General features: G+C 39.8%; 1 protein-coding gene across 2 annotated transcripts; it reads left to right on the top strand.

The window, feature by feature from the left end:
• Nucleotides 1-11,615: 11,615 nt before the first annotated feature.
• On the top strand, nt 11,616-25,551 carry PRMT6 (protein arginine methyltransferase 6). 2 transcript variants are annotated; one of them, XR_014242755.1, is made up of 2 exons: nt 11,616-18,765; nt 20,956-25,551. XR_014242755.1 is itself a non-coding variant. In XM_082385782.1 (1 exon), the coding sequence occupies exon 1, from the start codon at nt 17,543-17,545 to the stop codon at nt 18,668-18,670; it is 1,128 nt and encodes a 375-aa protein (XP_082241908.1). In that variant the 5' UTR covers nt 11,616-17,542; the 3' UTR covers nt 18,671-18,894. The 2 variants fall into 2 exon arrangements, 1 of the variants encoding a protein (XP_082241908.1); XM_082385782.1 differs by lacking the exon at nt 20,956-25,551 and having other exon boundaries at nt 11,616-18,894.
• The last annotated feature ends 306 nt before the right edge of the window (nt 25,552-25,857 follow it).

The following is a 25,857-nucleotide window of genomic DNA, read 5'->3' as shown; positions in this document are numbered from 1 at the left end:
AGGTAGGGACTGAGAAAAAGAGAGGAAAAGGTAAGACTAAGACTTTTCATAGTGTATCTTTCTGCATTTTGTACCTTATTTTTGAACTATGATATTGTATTATCTATCCTAATAACCACATGTTAAAAAAGTTGCAGAAAAATCTCATAAGAAAATCATATCAGTACTACATCATTGAAACGCCAACTAACTTCATTTTATAAGCACCTTGACTAGACACTTTATGTATACCAAATATGAAAACAGAGAAAAAGAACATTTCTCCATTTTGACTCCAGGAAGGCTGTGGTGAGAGAGGAACAGGGACTGGTAAAGAATTCATTACTGTTATTTATTGCATACTGAAGGCCTGCAAACATGTCAGGAATCCAAATAAAACAAGGCAAGAAACAGTATTAGCATCAAAGACAACCACTGGCAGTGAGCAGTACCACTTGCAGAATGAATAAACAGGTGTATAGCCACTTAAAGTTTAATCTCCACATACTAGGAATGAACAGATAAATAAAAGAGAAGCCTTCCCACCGAGACCAAGAAAAATTGGACCACAAGAGCAGTAACGCGGCACTGTTGTTGAAATAACAATCAAGATAGTGGGTGATGAAAACAGAAGGAAAACATAGAAACCGGAGACAATCCTCCTTATATTTAGCATCTATTAGTTCCTTTCTATGTACAGTTCAAGGCCCTCAGATGAAGAGAGACCTCCATGCCAATGCTCCCACCTTTGGGTCCAAAGGTGGTGAGTACAGACAAGTAGGTTTCTCCCACTAATGACTCTAACAATAGTCTTCACCAAAATTTGAAAGATCAAAGGAGTGTAGCCAAATGAACTCAAAATAAAATTGAAGACATATGTAAGAATGAATGGAATTGGGAGTATTCTACCCAAAGAAAAGAAGGGTAAGAGAAAAGGTGAGTAGAATCAGCATCAACAAGAACACATTTGATTATCAACCATTTCAGACATTGGGAATCAGAGAATAAAAATAAAACACAAATACTCACCCCAGGGAGCTTAAGAGATAGGACATACACATTAAAACCAAGTTTATAAACTTGTTGCTTGAGAGTCAATCCAGCACAGAAATATATTTTATTATAGAATGCTATGTCAATACTAAAAATGTTAGGCAATTTCATATAAAAATCTGGATTTTCAGCTTCTTTTCAAAAACTGGGGCACAGAGGATTGCCAAGTGTTGAAAGAAGGAACTGTTTCAGGTACACTTCAGGGATGTATTTTACACTGAGAAAAGAGGGAGCATCATGTGAGAGAAACCACCAGGGGCTTGGGGCCTACAAAGCTTAGAACAAGATGAAGTACAGTGTTGAGGCATGTATTAGTCAGCTTTGGATGCCATAACAAAATACCATGGGCTGGGTGGCTTAAACAACAGAAATTTATTTTCTTATAATTCTGGAGGCTGGAAGTCTGAGATCAGGGTGCCAGCATGGTCAGGTTCTGGTGAGAGCTCTTTTCCTGGCTTGTAGGTGGCCCCCTTCTTGCTGAGAACCCACAAGGGAGAGAGACAGCTATCTCTTTTCTCTCTCCCTCTTCTTATAAAGCCATTAATCCCATCATGAGAGCCCCATGACCCTCATGACCAAATCAAAGCCTATTTACCTCCTAGAGTCCCCATCTCCAACTACCATTACATGTGGGGCAGGGGTAAGGCTTCAACATACGAATCTGTGGGGCGGGGGTGGGGGACACAAACATTCTGTCCACACAAGAGGCCAAAGTAAACCATTTTCTGGGTAAGAAATGTGCATGTTAATGGAAGCCTGGTTAGAAGAGATATGATTTTTCAATTATCTCTTTTCACTCTTTTGTATTTTAAATTCAGTGTACTTAAAAGTCTTTCTCCACTCAAAACTTCACTCTCTAACTTACAAATATTACATCCCCAAAATCTCATCTTAAAATCCTTCTAGAAAAGGTAATGTATATTCCATTCCATACCAATTACAGACATAAAACCATGAGGTCAATTTCACAAAGAACATAAGAAAATTTGTCTTGCTAATTTATATTTACCTTTCATGAAAAAATAAATATTTTTAGTGAGCAGAGATTTAGAATCTGGTCAATAAGTTGATATACAAAATTAATTAATTAATTTAGTGATGCTAAATACAGTCAAATGAGGTCACAAGTTTTACTTTAAAATTAATTACCTGTACACCTTCTTTAACAATACAGAAGCATTTCATTTATTTTTCAAAACAGCTGTTAAATACTTAATTTTTTTAAACATGCTGCTAAAAACCTTCTTTTGCCCATAAATTCACCATATTTACACTGCTATTATTCCCCACTTCAGCTCCTTCTTTTGAAAGCAGGTGGCTTGTGTTTCATAATTAGCAAATACTAAAATAGATCATCAAAACGCAACTTTGTCAAGCTCCTGAAAGAAAGAATTTATATCAGAAGATGGTCCAATCCATATTGGTGATAGCGCTGATAAAAGTCAGCTCTATACAGAGGTGTTGCTCTCTCATAGCTTTGCATACCCAACTCTCCCTTCACAGGTCCTTACTGTCCTCAACCCTAAAGCTGGGTCTGGAACCAGGGTTAGCTCTGAAAATGCAGGAGAACAATTTGTCTTTCCCATGTTAGCCCAAAGGAGACCTCATAATCTACGTGAGCCACTCTGTAGATTTGAGAGCCACTTATTTGCCATAGCTCTACCACTTACTAGCTCTTTGGCCACTTACTCTCTCTGAACTTCACTTCCTTAATCTTCAAAAGTGGCACAATAATAATGCCTGTTGCCTAGAATTATTATAAATTAAATTCTTAGTACAGTGTCCTACAAAAAGAAGGCACTCAGTGCAGGTCAAAGAAAAGACAGATTACATGAATTTACTCTCTCTCCTTCCTGAAACCATACCATAATAGAGTTGTTTTGTTTTGTTTTGTTTTAGGACACAAAGTCACAAGGACAAAGAGAACAGAAGAACAGAGAAAGGTAAGAGAAGTTTAGAAGTCAGAAAAGTAAATGATAACTGACTAATGGTAACTGACAGCAGACTCAGGAAGGTAAAATGCAAAGCAGGTAATGAGGGAAGTGAGAAGCAACCCCATTTAACACATATAACTGTGCCCCCCACACCCCACCCCTGCTTAAGGTATAGGTGAAAATAAAGCCAAAATACGAAGATTGATGAAAGTCTTTTTAAGAACCAGTTATCCCACCATTATAAAACCACATCACCTGTGTGATGGTTTCTCCCCAGGAGACATTTACATCCTTAATGCTGAGACTTCAGGCTTCTTACCCTTGTACTTCACAAAAGTGGAAAGCCAGGCCTATAAATAACCTGTCAGGAGACTGGAAGAGCTTTCTCAGAAGAATCTGACCTCTACCTTGAAAGATAGGGACCAAAACAAACAAAAATGGAAAAGGCTTCTCAGAATAAACCGAAACTATGCAGGAAGAAGAAATTTTCAAAATATTACTAAGATCCTCTGTAATATAATAAAAAATAATGCATCTATGAAAAAGAGAACAGAACTCTGCAAAAAAAAAAAAAAAAAAAAAAAAAGAAGCATCAGGAAACAAAAGAGAGCTTTCCGGTCTCCTCTCTAGACAATAAACACAGTAGTTAAAGCATGAGTATGCCCCTTGATAAAGATTTCCTAAATCAGCAATGCCACATATGAGTGTTTTGGGCTCTGACATCCAGGTTTCACATCCTTTCTTTATATGCATCCTCCCTAACTCCCTGTTCTGATTTAGATATCCCCTATCTGTGCATTCAACATGCCCTGTGCATACATCTTTCACAGCACATACACAATATACCTTAAATTCTGTTTGTCTATATTCCATACGAGAGTGTGAAGTTTCTCCAGGGAAGGGACTGCATGTCACCAACACATAACATAGTCTCTGGCATAGTAGTAGGTGCTCAATAAATTTTTTGAGTGGATAAATAACTGGATGGGAGAACTGCTGTCACACCAGGTTGGTATGTCCCCAGGACTGATCATTCCAAAAGCTCATCATCAGTTTTACTGGACCCCCATACTAAACTCAGACATGCCACTTAACAGAGAGAAAGAACCAGGAAAGTGTTTGAGTAGAGGAAGAAGGGATGAATGGGATCCTCCCTTCAGTAAAGAATGCCAATTTGAGCAAATAATATCTATATACAAAAAAACCCAACTCTATGGAGCACCTATGGAATTATGCTTCCAGTTGCAAAGGCGACTACTCTATTACTATAGTTAAACTCCAAATAATCCATTTGTGTATTTCAAAATATTAACAGTGGTCATACTTGAAGTTATTTTCTTCTTTTTGATTCTGACTTTTCTGATGTTTTCTACAGTGCAAATGTATTACTTGGATAATAAAAACTAATTGTACATGCATAAAATATATAAAATAATATGAATTCAAATCAATGTTGAAATATATTTAAAAATTCTCGCCTCTTTATGAAATGTACTTTGAACCAACAATGCATAGGATTCACTACATTTGCCCTGGCTCCTCTCAGATCTACAGAACAAATATCTATGGAAGTGAGACCCAGGCATGTATATTTCTTACAAGCTACACAGATGGTTCTGATGCTCAGGCGGGTCTGAGAGTCACCATTTATAGAACACATGAAGGCTCATTAGAGATGTATGATCTTAAGCCAAGAACTAGGACTCCACCAAGTAATTGCATTCAGTGACTTCACTTATAACTTGTAAGTGGGAAAGTAATCATTAGTTGAGTAAGAAGAGGGGTGGAAGGAGATACATAAAGAATAGGATTTCTTGGGATGACTACTGAGCACCGTTTAATCCAGATTCAAAGTATCTATTAAACGAAGACAATGGGTAAGATAGGATTTATCAGACTGATTTCTAGTTTATCTTGCTCTTCTATATTTCTAACTGCTAAGCAGTAATTTCTTAGAGGATTACCTCCGTTAAAAACCCATCCTCATCTTTTTTGCTAGCAATTCTTTCCAAAGTATATAAAAACCTATTTCAGTTTTTAAGAAGCTAGTTAATCAAATGAATATTTGAGTTCATTTGCTTGGTGTCCTTTGCTAAGAGTTGACATTCAAATAAGGGCTTATAGCACATGCATTTGAGCTACTAACCATGTCTGCTAACCATTTATCTTCCTTTTTTTTCTTCTAAACTGAAAAGCTAAAATTCTGTTAACCTGTCACTTTATTTTTATTCACTATATTACATTCAAATAGCGTCACTATTATATTAATGTAATAGATGATCTCTGTAATTGAATGTGAATACTATCACTTTGTACCCTTCTAGAGTTATTAATTTCCGTGTATTCATTGTATTTTCAAATATGGCTGCACAGTAAATAATACAACATAAAGAGGCTTTAACCTATTCCCAAAGCCTATGTATGACAAGGATATAAAGCCAGTGGTGTATTAACTTAAAAAATAGATCAACCTTATCTTGTAAAAATAAGATAAAAGGTAGTTCTGTCATTAAAGACAACCATGCTTGAGGCTGTAAACCATACTTGAGAATATAAAGACAAACCTGGAAACATGTGTTAAATTTTGCTTCCTGTCCTTGAAGAAAGTCATCTCAATGGACATTTTAAAAACAAAAAAACAGATTCAATCATCCAGGTATTTCCTCATGTTGACTAGGCTGAGAAAGCATAAATTCAACAATAAAAACAACAATAATTATAGTATCATTTTATAGCACTTTACAAAGAGTTTTAATATACATGAAGTTGAAAATTAATTGAATTCTTAAGTATGGCCATTACGCTATCCAGATATCCTAAGGCATGTAAGTGGAGAACCTAATGGTATTCATCTGAAGAGTAACACAGTAGGACCTCAAACCAGCAAGAAAATACAGAGTGAAAATTAAATATCTGCAGAGCCATGTAGGGAAGATATTTGAATAATACAAGAATTATCCTCAAGTTTTTGAGAAAGGGACTCAGCATTATTTGCCAACCGTAGACAAACCTGGGTTAAAGGACTACCAAGTAGATTTTGAGCTCTTTGTATTGATGCTGGTCTGCACCCTCTGGAGTTTCCCCTGGTGAAATCTGAAACTGGCCCTGGCACACAGAGGGCAAAGAGAGACGGAAGAAAGAGGCAGACCACTGCAGATTGGCAGGCAGCAGGTTAAAAGGCATGGGAACTTATGTAAGAGGCTCGTCTTGGGCGGCCGCAAGACGGGTAGATCTCCACACCTGCCAGGCAGAATCTTAAGGTTTATATAGAGGCTTTAATGGGGTTCAGTCATATATACAGTCCAGATGATCTCAACAATACTTTACTCTCTTAAGGCTTCATCCATGAAATGGCTCCGGCTATGGGAATGGTGGGCAAAATATACATTTCAAGGACAGTGGAGGGGTGAGGAGCCTTCAATTGCCCGAATCCAGCTTACAGGTCAACAGGCGGTCACATCCTCTCGATGACCTCCTCCAACACTCCATCCCTCGTAACCGGCTCTTACAATTTCACACACACCCCTCTTCTGCAACGTGCCCTGAGTGGTCAGCAAAGGGTTTCACCAGCAGGGAGGTGGCTCATTTGGTGGCTATCTGGCTGCACTGGAGGCAGATTCCACAGCAGCCACAGGGGCACATGCAAGAGAAAACACGGAAAAGGTAATGTTTCTCGAAATAAGTAACAGTTTCTTCCACCAAGAGGCCCATGATCTGAACCACTGATTTATTAAATCCCATAGGCTGGAGGTCAGATCACTCGTAGCATTCACTTGTGTATTCATGTGATTTAATAAAGATGATGCCTTATCAGACTCATCAAGTATGAACACACAACATTCTATTTGGATAATGGCACAGGTGCCTCCTTTTCAGACTGTAATAATGTCCAAGGCCATCCAATTTAGGAGGACAGGATTTCTCATTAGAGAGATTTCATTGTTCAGTAAAGACAGGCTTTGCCGGCTATCATTTAAGGCTTTCTGGGTGAATTCAGTAAGGGTTTCTATGTGTGCTATAATATCCTCCAGGCCAACGAACGGAACAAAGACGGCAGCCAAGTGATTGTACCAGTGGAAAACAGAATGTGCCCATCTGACCTTGAGGAGAGGGGGTTTGACAATTTTTGTTACTTTGGGGTGGATTCTCCCCTGTGCCCAGGGAAGACCTAGATAGAGCACAGTGGCCCAACCACCCAGGTGAAAGCCATGGCCAAAGAATTGCGTCACACAACCACTGGGTTCCGTTTGGGTTCCCCAACAAATACCTGGGTGTCACAACCAATCATTGCCAAACCAGTCACTATCCTTTCATGTGACAGCATGACTACACAGTTTTGGTGATATCCATTCCATATTCCTGGTACAATTGGGTTGGTTCTGTTTAGAGTGATTCATCTGTTCCCAACATAGGGGTGTCCGGGTTCAAATGTCCATGACCCAGGCTGAGCGACATGAACCCATCCCAAATCTGAGTGTAGCCACCCACGGCTCTAGTGGTGGTAGTTTTAGGACCCTTCTGGTCAGCAGAGTGATGGGCTGCCTGTGTAGTCTGATTGACAGAAAAAGAATACCCATGCCAAGTGTTACTGATGTTCAAGCCACAGGCCAGGTCTCTGGATCAAGTGTTGGTTGATACTTGATTGGTTGATCAAGTATTGCCAGATGAATTAAGAGTACTAGTCCTAACTTGTTCTACCTTAATATACTGCTTTAGGGCCTTCCAATTCTCTCCCTGGAGTGGCAATGCCCACTATGGTAATCCTGGTGAGCTAAAGAAGGGCAGCTTCCCATAATACCCAACAGTTGGATTGATTCCTTTGTCAGGCATACTAGTGGGCCCACTGTAAAAAGGTATTTCCATTAGGTGTCCATCCTGTGGCCAGACAACAGAGTAGCAGCAGAAGCCTAAGGCCAAAATGACAGATATTTAGTAGAAACTTGTATGGGAAGATCTTCCCCTTTTAAGATTTACACTTGTGGCCTAATCCTTAGATGTTAATGTGACTGCAGCTTTAAGAATTTGACCTGGCTGTACGTACCATACCTGTTGGCCAGGGGAGGCAGCCCCATCAGGCATGAGGAGATGGGCTTGGTGTGGGATGTGCCAGATCGGGACTCTCATTTTTCCCCCTCTTTCAATGGTACATGTTCTGTTCCAGGTATAGTATGTTTCAATAGGTCCAGCTTGCAGCAGGACAATAGGATCCCAGTGGAGACTGCATAGTTCCTCCTCACCCAGAGGTATGAAGTAATTCACACATCCCAGTGGGACTTCCCATTGCCAAGGATAATGTCTTTCCCAGGCATGATGGAGCTTTATATTCTCAGCAGCACAGCACAAAAACCACATGAGAACCAAGGCAATAATTGTCTTCAAGACTTCCAAACCTTTATGGCATTGGGTATTTGGCAAGGATTCCCAATCTGGCGTATGGGGCAATAGGCCCTATAAGTTGATCATTGAAATGTATTAAAGCCTGGGATAGTACTTTAGTCCACCAGACCAAGGCGGTTTTACCTATTAGTAATTTAATCTGATGGTTTACTATTTCATTTTTCCTTTCTAGTAACATAGCAGCTTGCAGGTTATAGGAGAGGTGGAACTTCCATTCAGTGTCATAGTCTTCTGCCTAGTCCTGCATATCATGACCTTTGAAATGTGACTATTCCATGGGAGTATCCATATATGGTACTCAGCTTCTCTGATCCCCTAATGGTTGCAGCCTGGTTTGCATGGTGACAGGGGAAAACTTGAGTTAGGCCAGATGTAGTGTCCACACAAACCAAGGCATATTTAGAACCCTCAGTCAGAGGAAGGGGGCCAATATAATCAAAATTTGCCAATCCCTCACCGTTTGGGAACTCCAGTGAATGGCTCCAAACTCTTTGGTAGTTGCCTTGGCTATTGTTTAGAACACCAGGACATGCTGTTAGTACATGAAACAAGCCACTGTATTTCAAGGGCAATTGGGCATCCTTGACAATATGCCATCCCACCGAGGCACTAGAGTGGCCACTGTTTCTATGCACCCAACCTGCTGTATCTGCTGAAGGGTCAGTTGTTAGGGGTTATACCAGAGCAAGGGCATCAGCTTCTTGATTGCCAAGGGGTTGTCAGTGCCTTATGAGACAGGATGTGGAAGACAGTGAGGACTACTTCAGGCTCTTGCAGGCAAACCCAAATGCTCTCCATACATCCTGACCCCACAAGGGCTTATTCACAATCATCCACCCCTTGACTTCCCATTGTCCAAGCCATAGACAGGGGTTGGCACACAGGGTGCTCCCCTGCTGCAAACAGGCATGCCATTAAGTCAACGTGGGAGTTTGAGCCATGGCAGAGGTGGGTCAATGGAAGATATTCTCAACCTTTCTCTTGATAGAAAAGGAAGTTCTTACTATGATATGCTGTTCCTTCATAGGAGGCTCTGCCTGGAGGAGGGCTGTGTACACTGCTAGGAGCTATTGCTCTGTGGGGGGGGTCTATCAGGTTTCTGTTCCCTTCTAGAGCTGGAACCAAAACCTAGGGGTACTCTCTTCTGTTGTTACTGCCACAGTGCCCAACCCATACCTTCCTAAGTCACAGATACATCTAACAACTCAAATGGTAGCCCTGCTTGGAAGATGCCCAGCACTTTTATCTGTTTTATTAATATTTTTGCCTTCTCAAAGGTGACTTGTTGCTCTGATCTCCAGTTCCACATGTGCCCTTTCTTTAGCAGGCAGTATAAGGGATGGAGGCAGTCAGCACAGTAGGGAGTAAAAGCCTTTCAAACCTCCCACATCTACAAAGACTTGCATCGCATGCTCTTAGGGATTGGATAGGCTTGCATCTTGTCAATCAGAGCTTCTGGGACAATGCACATTTTACCTGACCATATGACTCCCAAAACTTTTTGGTAGTGTCTGGGCCTTTAATTCTATGAGGGTTCACCACCTATCCTCTAGGTTGAGCCCTCGTACCTTTGCAAATGGCACGCTAGCTCTCCCATCTTGTCTGCCAGCCCCGAAGCTAGCAGAGTAGTGGACAACCACACATCCTTCTCTAACTGCAGCTCTTCTTCCTGCTTTCTAACTCAAGCTTCAGCCTCTAGTTGGGCTTCGGTGGCCAGCAACCTGTCCACAGTAGAGGCCAGCTCCCTGCACGGCCATTCGCTCCACTTTTTTGCCACAGTAGCTGTACATTCTGTACACACACGCAGACCACAATCATCTAACGTATGGGCCACCCCTTCCCATACGGAGGTCGATGGCGAACTCTGGATTTCCCCTCGGGAGGTCTCTTTTTCAAGGCTCATTTCTTTGGTCTCCTGGTTGGCTTACCAATTGTTGGTTCCTAAACCTGGGAGCTACCCTGGTGAAACCTGAAACTAGCCTCCTACACAGAGAGTGAGGAGAGACCAAGGAGTCAGGCAGATCAATCCAAATTGGTCATTGGCAGGTTTAATAAGCAAGGGAATTCACATACAAGGCTTGTCTTAAGTGGCCGCAAGCTGAGTGGATCTCCACACCTGTCTGCCAAAATCTTAAACTTTATATAAAGGCTTTAATGGGGTTCAGTCATGTACACAGTACAGATGGTCTCAATCTTACTTTCTTAAAACTACGTCCTGGATATTGCTCTGACTATGGGAACAATGGGCAGAACACACATTCCAAGTGCAGGAGAGAGTATAAGGAGCCTCTGATTGCCCAAGTCCGGCTTATGGGTCAACAGTCAGTAAAGTCCTTTGAATGACCTCCTCCAACAATTGTGAGCTTCTTATGGTGAAAAAAGAGACTGCTTCCTCCTCTCTTTCTTAAAGCCCAGCACAGTGCTAGATATATAGGAGCTCAACAATATTAAGTGAATAAACCAATTAATATTCTTTTTCTTTAAACTGAACTTCACTTTATTTTTTTCTTTTTATTGAAGTATAGTTGATTTACAATATTATTAAATCAATTAAGGTTCTTATATACAGTCAATCTACTACAGCTTCACTTACAATTCCCACACCACAACTCTTCTGAGTAAAACACAGGCAGAGATTAGACAAAAATATGATGTCTAACTTGCTTTTTTTCCTTTGATATATAGAAATAGAGAAGCTGCAGAACAGAGATGGAAGAAATGAGAAGCTCAGGTACCTCCTCTATGCAAAGTCATCCATAGGTATAGTATAGTATGATCCATCTTTGGCTCAGATATGGTGTACAGCTTGTTTAAAACTTTGTTTCTGATCTATTTGATCCGGTCTTCTCCCCATGCCATGAGCCATACCCATAGTTCTCTGAGACATAGAATAGTTTTAAGATATTTTGCAATATCTATCAAATTTCAGTGGGAATACACCCTTGGTCTCTTTACCCGGAGCTATATTCTTCAGCTGAAAGCATTATTTAACAGATATAATTGAAATCCCAAATCAGTTGATTTTGAATTAATCAAAAAGGAGATTATCCTGGGGAGGTGAGAGGCAAGGAAATTATTTGGAATAGGACCCTCCCTGAGATAAAAAAGCTTCTTCTACTAGTCTTGAAGAAGTAAGCTGCAAGTGTTGTGAGAGAGCCTGGAAAATGACCCTGTGGCAGGGAACTGCCAGCAGCTTCTGGGGGCTAAAATACCCTCCATCTGACAATCAGGAAAAGAGGGAAACCTCAGTCCTACGGCTGCAAGGAACAGCAACCACATGCCTGGGAGAGAATCCCAAGCTCCAGAAAGGACTAAAGCCAGGCAGACACCCTGATTACAACCTTGCAGAGGTTCTGGGGAGGCAGTGCCTGAACTCCTGACCCACAGACACCATGAGATAAAAAATGTTTGTTGTTTTAAGTTGCTAAATTTGTAGTAATTTGTTTTACAGCAGTAGGAAAAATAATAGACCTTCCATTCCATAATCTCTACATGGCCTCACGCTGGTCCTAGCAGTCTTCAGATTGTCTAGTGCAGTGGTTCTCAAATTTCAGTGTTCCTTGGAATCTCCTGAAGGACTGTTAGAATAAAGACTGCAGAACCCCAACCTCAGAAATTCTAATTCATTAGTTACAGAGTGGGGTTCATGACTGTGTGATTCTAACAATGTCCCAGGTGATGCCGATACTGTTGGTCTAGAAACTCACTTTGAGCATCACAGGTCTACCATGACTACATTACTTCTATGCACTTTAAACGCCCTCAGTTGCAAAATGCTATGAGAACGTAAGCATCTGATACAAGCAAATGCTGGTTTCCTTTCATATTAAAGGTTTTCATAAAAGAAAAAAAAAAAAGGAGAGAGGAAGATCTTATTAAATGTTATTCATTAACCATAATACCTGATTTTCATTAAACTACCTGATTCTTATTACTCCTGGGGTAGGTGTGCAAATGCTTATTTCCATAGATGCACCAATACATTACTTTTCCCATATTATAATTTACATTCCTGTTTTTCTGTACTATTTTCAATATAGTGGCCTGATATAGCAGAAATTGTTAAAATGTCATAACCAATGTTTACACTTGAAATTGTTAAAACGCCATATTCAATACACTAAGAGGGCTCAATAAATTTAAATTGAATCGTTAATTATGTATTAAATTCATAATATCCCTGTTGTCACTACTGAAACAATTCAATACACACATTTTTTAAAAGAATTACAACTACTTATAATAATATCATCAGGGAGCTATGAATTTGCTATTCATCTGTTTTAGTATTAGGTTTAATATTTGGGCCAATACACCATGGATCTAAAAGACACTACACACATCAAGAGAGTAACATATACCTAGGCTTTTTATGTTTGATGTTCCAATTTGTTTAAATACAAAAATCACCACCTTTTGTGTTCATTTTCTATAAAGGATTTTTTTTTGACAGAAGTGCCTCTTTCTATGCTGGCAGCTTCCAAGTAACTGCACCATGGCAAGAACTACATCATTTAATGAATATTCATGTCAAAGAGATATTTATAACATTGTTCGTCATTGTTCCTTTACCCTTTCCCAACACACACTTTGAGAATTATAATTAATTCTTGAAATTCTAAAGGAACTACCTTCAACTCTTATGCTAGGCTTTTTTTTTTTTTTGACATCTTTATTGGAGTATAATTGCTTTACCATGTTGTGTTTGTTTCTGCTGTATAACAAAGTGAATCAGCTATATGTATACATATATCCCCATATCTCCTCCCTCTGAAAAGACAACCCTCAGAATGGGAGAAAATATTTGCAAATGGAGCAACTGACAAAGGATTAATCTCCAAAATTTACAAGCAGCTCATGCAGCTCAATATCAAAAGAAAAAACAACCCAATCCAAAAATGGGCAGAAGACCTAAATAGACATTTTTCCAAAGAAGATATACAGATTGGCAACAAACACATGAAAGGATGCTCAACATCATTAATCATTAGAGAAATGCAAATCAAAACTACAATGAGGTATCACCTCACACCAGTCAGAATAGCCATCAACAAAAAATCTACAAACAATAAATGCTGGAAGGGTGTGGAGAAAAGGGAACCCTCTTGCACTGTTGGTGGGAATGTAAATTGATACAGCCACTATGGAGGTTCCTTAAAAACCTAAAAATAGAACTACCATATGACCCAGCAATCCTACTACTGGGCATATGCCCTGAGAAAACCATAATTCACAAAGAGTCAAGTACTACAATGTTCATTGCAGCTCTGTATACTAGGCTTTAAAACACATTTTTAAACAACAGACCTTCAAATTAAAGAGGAAAAGAAATTAGAAATAAGTATTTGTGGGAGGAAATCACATCAGGACCCAAGGTAAAATAATACAAGAAAGAAAGTTGATAGTTAAAAGCAGTATAATACTTTACTTAAGTAAAAACAGAAACAAAAACATAAGATTAATAGATAACATAACATTAATACAAAAATATAAGCTCTTTAGGGGTAAGGATTTTTGTCTTTTTGTTTATTGATATGTCCCCTGTTTCTAGAATACTTAGTGCAGAGTAGAAGTCCAGAATGTTTGTTGAATAAATGAATGATTGGATAAATGCATGAATGTGTGTGATGCAGAAATCGACCATGGTTCTCACAGTCATACAAAACACATCTATGATCCTGTGTGTACTCAGGACTGCCAATCTGGAATGAGCAAATGGTTCAGATTCCAGCACAATATGCTAGATTCTTAATATAAAAGTGAGAAATAAAAAAATCTTGGTGTTCAAATGTCCATTGTCTAGCATGGAAAAGCCAGATGTACAAATAGCTTTGGTACAACGGGATGAGTGAAAAAAGTTATATATAAGGATTATTGGGCCACAGAGTGGTTGAAAAAGCTACCCAAAAATGATAACATTTGAGGACTACCTAAAAAGATAAGTGAGAGGACAAAGCAGTACCATATACTCAAAGCAAAGTTACAAAAATATCAAAGTTTACACTGTTTTTGGAGAATAACTTTTAACTGTAATCTGTAGCAAGAAATATATATATATATATATATATATAGTATACTTAACTGAAACAAGTTTTATGAAGTAATACCTTTATTCATTTTATGTATTTGATATTTTCTATTCTATTTTTTTTTAATGCTGGTGAAGGTGTATTAAATCAATTTCAAGATCCATTTGAAAAACATTGGGTTTGCACATTGAATAGATGTGGTGAGTAGACCACTGGCACGCAAACACAAAGAACACTCTGCCGGCACAGCTCCAATTCTTCTCCCATCCGGGTGGTTAGCTGCTGAGATGCAATGCTTAGAGAAGGACTATGATCTGGTCCTCTTCTTACTCAAAACAACTCAGTGCGGTAGAAAAGACGAGTAAAGAAAGTGCTCTCTGTATCAAGCCAGAGTGCAGGAAAGGGAAGTGCCACAGGCCATTTTCTCTCTAATCTGGACATAAAATTAGGGCTTGCCATTATTCTATCTAAAAGGGTTATGAGAGTTTGGAAAGGAAATCATCTCACATCTGGGATTATCCTAAATTTGATCTATATCTGGATTTATCTCAGAGTTTACCAGAGTCAAATTGTCACACTGCACTACAAAAAGCAAAACTCTCTTCTCCTTCCCCTGTGAATAATGATTTAATTGTTTCCACAACAGGCTTCACTGAAGATTATTAAACACTCTATACATGTCAGGCTCTGTTCTAGTGCTAGGAACTACAATAGTGGGGAAACAAAAGTCCAAGTCTCCTGGAGTTTATATTTTACAAAAAACAAATAGACAAATTACATACACTCAGCTAATAATAAAAGCTATGAAGGAAATAAACAGTGTCTTGCGTTAGAAACTAGTATTTAAAGTAGCCAGGGAAGGACCTTCTTAGGCGGTAATATTTAAGTTGAGGCCTGACAGATGAGGAGCCACTGAAGTGAAGTGCTAAGAGAAAAACAGTTTTCCAGGTCCTGGAAGAGCATATGTAAAGACTTAAGACAGGAAAAAGGTGGAAGGCCTGTATATCTTGAGCCCAAGAGGGAGCTGGTAAGAGAAGTATGAGATAAGATGGGAAGTTACTTGAAGTTACTGGATTGTTTCAGTAACTGGAAGAAGTTACTGGAGAATGACATGGTCCAATTTAGATTTTTAAAAACTCATTCTTGTAGCTCCGTGGAGAATGGATTAGACAGGAGTATGATTAGAAGTTGAGAGATCTCTTAGGAGACTGATTTCCACACAAGTAAAAACGGGAAATTAGACTACTGTGTAGGCAGTGGATAAGGAGAAAAGAAGATGGACTCAGATATATTTTGGAAGTAGAACTAACAAAACTTATATTCAGATATTTCTTAAAAAATACCACAAGTCAGTGAATTGGAAATAGGGTAGAGGAATCAATGCATTTAAAAGAGGGAGGAAAAGATTTTGAGGACAGAAAGAATGGGAGAAGTATACACTAATTAACAGCCTAGAAGTAATATATTGAAGCAGTCACATTTTCAACTCTAATCCCATGTCCTGCTCTGGGCCTCTATTTTCTTAAAACAAGATATCAAACTGGGCAGAGAGGAAATGCTCTGAGGATTTTTAGCCTTAAATGGTTGAGCCCAGGCCACCGAAAAAAGATAATTTACCCAATGAAAATAATGGAGCAAGATTTAACTAAAATCATTACGAACATTTCTCACTCTGGCTGCACAAATTCCCGGGGTAGCTTTTAAAACTGTATGCGCAAGCTCCACTGGAGTGGTTCTGATTTAATTAGTTTGAAGTGGGACACAGGCATAGGTATTTTTTAAAAGCTCCACAGAGGATTCTTATGAGCAGCCAGAAAGCCCTGAGTTAGAAGTACAGCTGAGGATGTCAGGTCAATCAGCCTATTTCATTCAATGACAGATTAATAGAGAGAATGGGGTGAAGGAACTTTTCCCCCAGATAAGGAAAACAGGCTCATTGGTTTAAAAGACATAGTTTGAGACTACAAGAAAATAAAAGTCAATTTTCTTCGTGTGATTTTTTTAAGCTGGGAGAAAATTTTTTCTCACCTTACTTATGAAGAACACAGACACCCATATAGACATCACATGTATTTTAAAATGTATTTTATTTCTACTATGAACAACCAAGAGGGAAGAGATTAACAGCTGATAGTTGACTGAAAGGAAAATGAAAGAGGAAGAGGGGAGTACCAATCTCGCCCAGACAAGGAGATACACAGGAAAAAATGAGTTGAAGCAGAGAAGTGATCACAGGGGATGAAGGATTCAGTTACCTCTGGGGGAAAAAAAATAATTGGTTACCAGAATACACCTGGCAATGGGTTTCACTGTATCACACCACTGTTGCTTTTCAACTGCTCCTTGGTTTGAACCTTTCCAAGATTTAACTCTTGAATGAGCCACAGAATTACCAGAGCAGGACTAAGAGCCAAGTAACCATTCTGCTAAAATAGAGACCAGAAACTTAATTTTTCAACTGCATTGAAGATTCTTTGTTGCTGGTGAATGGGTAACTGCAGGCAAGAGTAGTTATATAGCTTGCCCTAATCATTCCATTAATTTGTGGTCTCACTGGAATCCGAACCAGGGTTTTACACTGTTGGGTTTTTACTTTGTTCCATTTACACCTTTGCATCCTAACTCCCCTGAAAACTTTGTTCCATTTACACCTTTGCATCCTAACTCCCCTGAAAACAGAGAAGAAAAACATGTAGTGCAATTTCCAAATCTCCACGTTTGGAGAGCTCTAAGAGTTGCAACTGTCCAGATGAGGCGGTAGTGTATGAACGGTGCCGCCCAGATAATTCTGTGTAATAAAAAATCTGGGAGTTGAGTAGACATGACAAAACATGGATTTATTAGTTTTAAGTGGGCGTGTCCACTTCAGGAAGGGACTGAAAGCAAAAGAGAATCGAGGATCTAAGGGAAGGAGGAGGAACGTAAAGAATCATAGAATATGGGTGCGGGGTGGTGGGAGAGGGATTCCACGACACCAAAGCTGCAGGTAAAAGAGCAGAGTACAGCTCAGAGAAATCTGGCGGGGACTGGCCCGGTGCCCCGCCAGAACCGGGCGGCACGAGCGCGCACTACAAATACCAGAAACCCCAGCTTCCCAGAGCTCGCGCCGCGTCGCGCAACGCACGCCGGGAGCCGGCCCGAGCCGCCAAGATGTCGCAGCCCAAGAGAAGAAAGCTTGAGTCGGGGGGCGGCGGCGAAGGAGGGGAGGGAACTGAAGAGGAAGATGGCGGAGAGCTGGAGGTGGCCCTGCCACGACCCCGGAGGACTAGGCGGGAGCGGGACCAGCTGTACTACCAGTGCTACTCGGATGTATCGGTCCACGAGGAGATGATTGCCGACCGCGTCCGCACCGATGCCTACCGCCTGGGCATCCTGCGGAACTGGGCAGCGCTGCGGGGCAAGACCGTGCTGGACGTGGGCGCGGGCACCGGCATTCTCAGCATCTTCTGTGCCCAGGCCGGGGCCCGGCGCGTGTACGCGGTGGAGGCCAGCGACATCTGGCAACAGGCCCGGGAAGTGGTGCGGCTCAACGGGCTGGAGGACCGAGTGCACGTCCTGCCGGGGCCGGTGGAGACGGTGGAGTTGCCGGAGCAGGTGGATGCCATCGTGAGCGAGTGGATGGGCTGCGGACTCCTGCACGAGTCCATGCTGAGCTCTGTGCTCCACGCGCGGACCAAGTGGCTGAAGGAGGGCGGTCTGCTACTGCCGGCTTCCGCCGAGCTGTTCGTGGCGCCCATCAGCGACCAGATGCTGGAGTTGCGCCTAAGCTTCTGGAGCCAGATGAAGCAGCTCTACGGTGTGGACATGAGCTGCCTGGAGAGCTTCGCCACGCGCTGCCTCATGGGCCACTCAGAAATCGTGGTGCAAGGCCTGTCCGGCGAGGATGTGCTGGCCCGGCCGCAGTGCTTTGCTCAGCTGGAGCTGGCTCGCGCCGGCCTGGAGCAGGAGCTGGAGGCGGGGGTGGGTGGGCGCTTCCGCTTCAGCTGCTACGGCTCGGCTCACATGCACGGCTTTGCCATCTGGTTCCAGGTGACCTTCCCCGGAGGGGACTCGGAGAAACCCCTGGTGCTGTCCACCTCGCCTTTTCACCCAGTCACGCACTGGAAGCAGGCACTCCTCTACCTGAACGAGCCTGTGCAAGTGGAGCAAGATACGGACGTTTCCGGAGAGATCACGCTGCTGCCCTCCCAGGACAACCACCGTCACCTACGCGTGCTGCTGCGCTACAAAGTGGGCGACCAGGAGGAAAAGACCAAAGACTTTGCCATGGAGGACTGAGCGTGGCCTTCTCTCCCAGCTACCTCCAGAGGCGGCCAGACCTGCGCGGTAGAGGCGGAGGGGGGTCGGAGGAGAAAGGGAAATCTCACGTGCAAGTAGGGGACATTATCTTCCGTCTCCCTTTCCCCTTAGGGCTCCTGGGGAGGGAGAATAACTTCAGTCTCCCTTCGAGGAGATTCTTCTGGCGATATTTATTAAAAAGTGATTTCGATCCCCCTCAACAACCGAAACAGCGTGTTTATTACTGGCCCTTTAAGCCTCAAAAGCACGTGGTACCAAGCACTTGTATTTCTTTTGTTTCATGCAAAAAAGGGGGGAAAAAGGAAGAAAATGTCGGTTTGTGAAGGCTCCATGCACATCCCAGACACCTCACACCCTAAGTCTAAAACCAGGGAGGGGGTAAAGGGGTTTATAATTAGACTCCAGAAATCTCCCATATGACTAATATCTCTCCAGAGCCATATTCCCTCCCTTCCCAGGTGCCTCTAGGCTACGGTATTTCTTTCTCATTGTTTTTTTAAATAAATTTTACTACTGGTAACGTGGGAGAGGAGAATGAGGACAAAGTTTAAATAGCACTTACTACTTCCTTAGGGTGCTAGAGTTGATGAACACCTTACTCCATTAAGTGAAGTTTTATTTCACTTAATGGAGTAAGGTGTTCATCAACTCTAGCACCCTAAGGAATTGTACAGCACACCTAAGAAATCTAGAAGGTACATTTAGGAGAAAAAGACCTGAAAGATGGTGAAGTAGTATGGATGTTTTAATTGTCTTTACTCTTAAGATTTAACCAAGAAAATGTTCCATAATAAAATTTTTGTGTACTTCTTTAAAATAAGCTGATACAGGAGGTTTCTTCTGATCCTGACCCAAGGGCTTATTTATCATCATGGGTGAATTATTTAAGCTTACTAAATTACGGAAAATATTTTCTCAGCTAGAAAATTAAACTCCCTCATTCAGAGGGATCATGTGATTTGGCCTACTTTGATCAAGTGAAAGTTTTTTAGTGTTTTTTGGGGTTTTTTTTCTTTTTAGCTCAGCTGAATGTGAAAGTTGTGAATTTAGGAAAATCATTTGTAATGAAGTGTGAATCATGTTATCAAATTTATTTTACCCATGTTTCCCTCCTTATCTCTGTGGCAAATAAAACATTGGCATTCGCTCTATTTTTATAGATGAAGTAAGTCTTGTGTACTGTTTGAGTTATAGATTTCACCTTTTTTAATATTGTTCTTAAAAATCATGTTACAGCCCCTACAGAGTATAGCTTAAGGATAATTCAACTATGCTTAATGTATGGTTTCTTCATACTAGTAGCTTTTGTATGCTAATAGAAAACAGGTGTGAAAAACTGGTCTTCTGAAGTACTCTAACGTAGTTGTGTTATTTTAACTGAGTTTTTTCCTTTATTCGTTGCTTATTAAAATATTCAAGTATTACAACTAATTTTCTAAAATTTGGTATCAACACATGAGATCTACCATTATGAAGGGAAGCATACATGTACAAAATCATCAACTTTACAAGATCCTTGAATAGCAAGTAATACATTGATAGTTGTCACCATGTTGATGTTAGGATAGTCAGCTCATGTAAATGGTACAGTCGTAGCAAGCTAGGCCTGGTTTAAGCTAGAGGTATAAATTACTTATGTTAGGGTCAACTGTATTTTAAGTTGAACATTTATTTATTTAGCATTTTAGTGTACAGTTTTGAGTAGATTTCTGGTGTTTGTTTTAACTTCCTATAACAATCCCTTTGCTGTATGGGTACAGTATTGCCAGTATAAGCACACAAAGGGAACACCAGTTAAAACTTTGGGTAACAGTAGAAGTAAAAGGTAAGTATTTCATAATTACACAGAATTTAAAATTCTTATTGTTACTGTTTCCCCAAAGTAAGATGGATTATCATAAAAATACAGCTAAAGCCATTAGTCATGTGGCAACATAGCAGAGTGGTTAAAATCTTGGACTCTGGAGCCAGACAGCTTATGCTGGAATCTAGGCTCCACCACTCTGTGTGACCGGGCAAAATACTTAACCTCTGTTTCTTCTCCAGTGCTGCCATGCAAATGGTGTAACAATCATACCTGCCCTATAGAAATGTGAGGATACCATGAGTTAATACATGCAAGCACATAGTGCCTGGTACATAATAAGATCTCAATAACTTCTTGCTGTTGTAATTGCAGAAAAGTAATATGCAAACCTGGAGCAGCTGGACACATAGAAAATGTGATACAGAATAAATTAGTCAACATTTTGATTTTTTTACAGGTGTTGTTTGACAGTACGAGCATGGCCGTATATGACGAGCAATGTATGACACTGGACACCAGATGATCCAAAGGAGCCTAAACCCTGAAGTGAGGATTCTTCCAGAAGGATGAGGTTGTGAGATGCACCAACACTCAGGCACTGTCCAAGCTCTGTATGAACTGGTACTGATTGCTGAGGGTCATTTGGGTCACAGGAAGAAACTACCAGCCCTAAGGAGAGAAAAACGTGGTGAAGTCCTACCTGCTTTCCTCAAAGAGCTTGCATTTATTTAGCACTGTGAAACTTTCCAGATATTTTCATTAACTCACTGGACCAATGGACATTTTATTCAGTATACAATATAATAGTCATTGTGATAAGTGCTTAGGATATAAACCAGTAAAACATAGTTTCTCCTTCAAATAGGTATGTTCACAGGATAAACCAGAAAGTAAAATAAACAAAAAATAATGGGCAAAAGACTGGATGGTGTAGGTGTTAGGGACGGCAGGTAATTATCTTCACCTTACATACTAGGAAAAAAGAGTTACACAGATTTTGAAGGATTTAGCCTTAGGTTACGTAACTAATTCTTGACAGTTTAACACAAGTCTTTCTATTCCTAGCCCACAAAAGACCCCTTAGATTAAGGAAGTCTCACTGGAGACCTGTCTCACAGGCCTCAAAGAGCCACCACCTTCAGTATATAGGATCTTCAGGTTGACAAATACTAGGCACTCACGAAGCATTCCCTGTTCCCATTCCCCTAACAGAGCTAATCAAATGTGGCACTTTCTGAGGCACCCCAGGAGACTGAATCCTCAACATAGTAGCAAAGGTAGACAAACTCTGCCATTCTACTTGGTACTTGATGCTGGACGGCAGAGAGACATCTGACCAGGTGGTCATTCATTTAATGATTTAATAAACACCAACTATCTAACAGTTAAGTAAGCAGATCCTACTCTCAAAAAACTGAGGTATGGCGGGGAGTAGAATTACCTACATCAATAATCTGCATTCATTCTTTAGCCTGGAAAGATTTCATTCCAACTAAATCTTACCCCTGCTGAAGCAAGGATAGGAAGCCAGCCCTCTTATCAATTTCATTCTTAAAATTTCGCCCAAGTGCAAAAATACTCCTTATCATCGCATAGATTATGAGCTCCTCAGAGAAAAATTTCTCTATGGTGTTAGTTCCAAAAATAAATCTGTGTCCTCTATATAACTGGTTTGTTTCAGCTAACGGACACAATATTTTGGGTAGATGACCCTTCTCACACTGGCTACTAGAAAGTTGAGCCAAATTTATAGTTCACTTGCGTTTTTTTTTAGCTTTATATCTGGCTTCATTTCCATAACCCAGTTTTTTTTCTTGATTTATCCCTCTCAATAAATATTAATGTTTTGTTAGAATTTATGTATCTTTGTTCTCTTCTAACACTTTCTGGCATTAAAATATTTTCCTACTTTTTGGAATACCTGCAATAGTTCTGAGGGTGAGGAGGTTGGAGAAAAGGCCAGAGGACCCTGATGTATGCCCCCTTTATTTTCTATGAAATGTGATGTCCAAAGTTGTTCATATGGATGGAAAGCTGATTAGATCCCATCCTTTTAGCCAACCTACAGCATTTTACACTTTGTAGAATCAAGATTTCTGAATGTGTGACAAACTCAGGCATGTAGACAATCTTGAGGAAACCTTGAATATTCTGCAGCTCTTTGTAAGCCTAGAACAGGCCCCAATTGCATCTTAAACACAACCGTAGAGTTGTAGATTGCCAAACCCCTTCCAAAAGTGTGTGAAAATAGTTTAAAGTGATGATAAAGAGGAAGGAAGGACATAATGAGACTATTTCTCATATATCATATGTGCTTGTAGGGAAAGATTTGAAACAAAGAATCTAAACCTAACTAAACACAAAGAGAATTTTCATAAAAATTAAGACATCAACAGTAGCATTGGAATTGTGCTCCTTGGAGAGCTTTGATAATTAAATTCATCATTATTGATAATAATAACTTTGGGGAAAGACTGGTGAGATTTCAGTTAGATAGCTTTTTAACTCTAAAAACGATCATTTAGAAATTTAGAATACATAGAACTGGGGGTTGGGGGGCAGAATTCCTCCTTCTCTTTCTATAGACTGTCCCCTGCAAGGAAAGGAAGGACAGAAAAAGGAAAGTGAGATGGAACGAAATCCTCCCCACACATTTTAAAATACTTTAAAGGCATTCCTGCTGTCACGTGATATATGTACTTGTAAAAACCTTCACATTCTGCAATATTATACACTAAAAATAACAAACTTAAGGAAAAATTAGGTTGGGTGGACCATCACAACCTATGAAATTTTGTAACCAAGAGCACTAAGAACACTAATTCTAATAAAAATAGTAGCAGTTTAAAAAGATGTCAACCCTAATAAATAAACATTGCAGTAAATAAGACAGCTTGATGAAAGAGCGTAAGGAAGAGTTACAGAGACAAAGCAAAATGCACAAAGATGGGGAGAAGGCTTAATAAACCTTTCTAGGACATAGAGCATGTGGCTGAACAGAGCCAAGAGGAAGAATGTAGGGTGTGCCATATTCCTCTTTGGCTAGCTGCATTTACTTGTGTATTTGTACTCTGTGTTCTGTGGGTGCTACCTGGTGGTGTTAAATATTAATGATGGGAATGATCACGTATGAATCAATCACCTTCCACATTATGTTTGGACATTGTTCCTCTGCTTACCAATATCATTTGAGTTCATTATTTTACAGAAACATACACTGTAGCAAAACATTCTGTCCTTTGTTTGATTTCCAGAAATTATAAAGTACTTCAAAATTCCATTGGGTTTATGGATCTTTTCAATGTGGGTTTTTTTAAAGGAAAATGGAATGGAGTGGAAGATTTACAGGTGGCTGTAACCACCCTTTAGCATGAATCTATTTATTTTATTATTTTGGTCACCAGGAAAGATTCAACAGGAAAGGGGAATAGAAATTCTGGCCTGTGTAGAGTGGAAGGAAAATAGTTGAGTATTCAGAAGGTGGTTAGATAGTGGGATTGAGGATAATCGGTATTTTTCTAGAGCCAAAGGTAGCATAAAAAACACCTTGGGGTCAAAGAGACCTGAAAGTTAGGAGAGAAGCACATAAATAAAGGTTAGGATTCCCATGCATACACTTTGCCTACATCACAATATCCTTAGGGTAAGCTTTTCTGAAGTCATGGGCTCAGAACATAACTCAGATTATTTTGATCGATTACAAATAATTGCTTATTTTGATACCTGTCCTTAATCTCTCTTTTCAGCTTAGATTCTAAACTTATTCAAAGACTCTTCTATGTAAGAACTTCCTAATCGTCTCAAATTTATGAACAAACCCTTCCAACCTCCATTATCTCAAGTGATGTGCAGCTTAGTAATGGGTGGTATGGAGTGGGATGACATTAGACCTTTTTTAAAAAACCACTTGCAGCTTTGCTCTTGGTAAAACTTATATTTAAGAACAAAGTACAGAGTTTTAACTTTAACTTATATATGATGTTAGAGAAAGGATTAAGAACCCCAAATGGTAAAAAAATTCATTTTATACATTCACTGGAGCCAAACTTTTACCAGGAATTTCTATAAAGATAACAAACTCCTTATTTTAATGCAAACTCACTCTACCATTATTTATCATCTGGTGAATTATAAAAATAGGAAACCTTTAAATGGTTAAGTATATACAGTAAAAGAATTAAAAAGAGAGGATTTGGAAAATCCACAGATTAAATACATAGTCCCTGAAGAACTGAGAATTTACTCTAGTTAGAATTGCTTAAACCCCAACCAGGGGAATTTCATAGAGCCCATACATTATTATAAAATAGGTTCACATATAAATTAATTCCATGGTCTTGGGTCCAAGAAAAAATAGGCTTCAGGATGGTGCTCTATGTAGTTAGAAGACAGAACAATTGAGTTGCTCTAAGCAATAAGACAAGATTCTTAAAAGTAAAACTAGACCAATAAAGGATGTGGTCATTGCACCACCCCCATAAATAGTGATGTTATTTAAGACATTAAAATGATATATTATTCAGTGCTAAAATATGTGATATGGTTGTTAGGGAGATATAATTTTTCATTTTTTGATTCATTATCTGATTTATACCAGATGATAAAGCATTCATAGGGACACATAGTGAAAATAGCATATGCTGAAACTTTATGCCAAATGATGTTCTAATGCACCAGCTACACTTCTCAGCATGTAGAATGTTTTTATGCAATAATGGCATATTAATCATAGTATGCAAAGTCCCATTAAAATCAATGATGTATTAACTTTGTTTACTTCATGTGAGTCATACATAATAAAATAATGTTCTGTAAAGAGTGGCTTTCATCCCAAGGAAAACATCATATCATAAATTTTCATGTAAAAGAAACTTCTTTTGTCAGACATGCCACAGCATACATAGAGATAAATAGTCATGATACTTACATCAAGCATCTTTATTAATTTTTAAATAATTATTGAGTGCCTAACATGTGCTAGATGCACTTTAAGTACATTATTTTATTTACTCCTTGAAATAGCTCTGTAAAGTAGTTCTATTATCAATCCCATCTTACAGATGAGAAAACAAAGCATGAAGTTGGGTGAATTGCCCAAGGCCACGTGGAGAGTAAGTGGCAGAGCTTGGAACTCATCACCTAAACTCTGAGCATCTAAACTACTACACTATATATCCTGTCCATGATGCCTGTGTCCTCAAGATTTAAGGTGACTTCAGTAGGCACTTAAAATAGACCCGTCATTGTCTTAGACTGGGATCTTGTAAAAGTGTTTATCAGGAAGTATTCCCAGAAAATGCTAGAAGGACAACTGGGAAGCAGGACTAGGAAGAGAAGAAGATCTGGCTACCATGTGATA

This window comes from Balaenoptera borealis (genome assembly GCF_965194805.1).
Source record: "Balaenoptera borealis genome assembly, chromosome: 1".
NCBI lineage: Eukaryota > Metazoa > Chordata > Mammalia > Artiodactyla > Balaenopteridae > Balaenoptera > Balaenoptera borealis.
Note: the sequence above shows the minus strand (reverse complement) of the source record. Positions and strands in the feature narration are given on the sequence as shown.

Excerpts from the sequence above, each read along its gene's own strand:
- PRMT6 (XM_082385782.1), top strand. The coding sequence starts at position 17,543 with ATGTCGCAGCCCAAGAGAAGAAAGCTTGAGTCGGGGGGCGGCGGCGAA.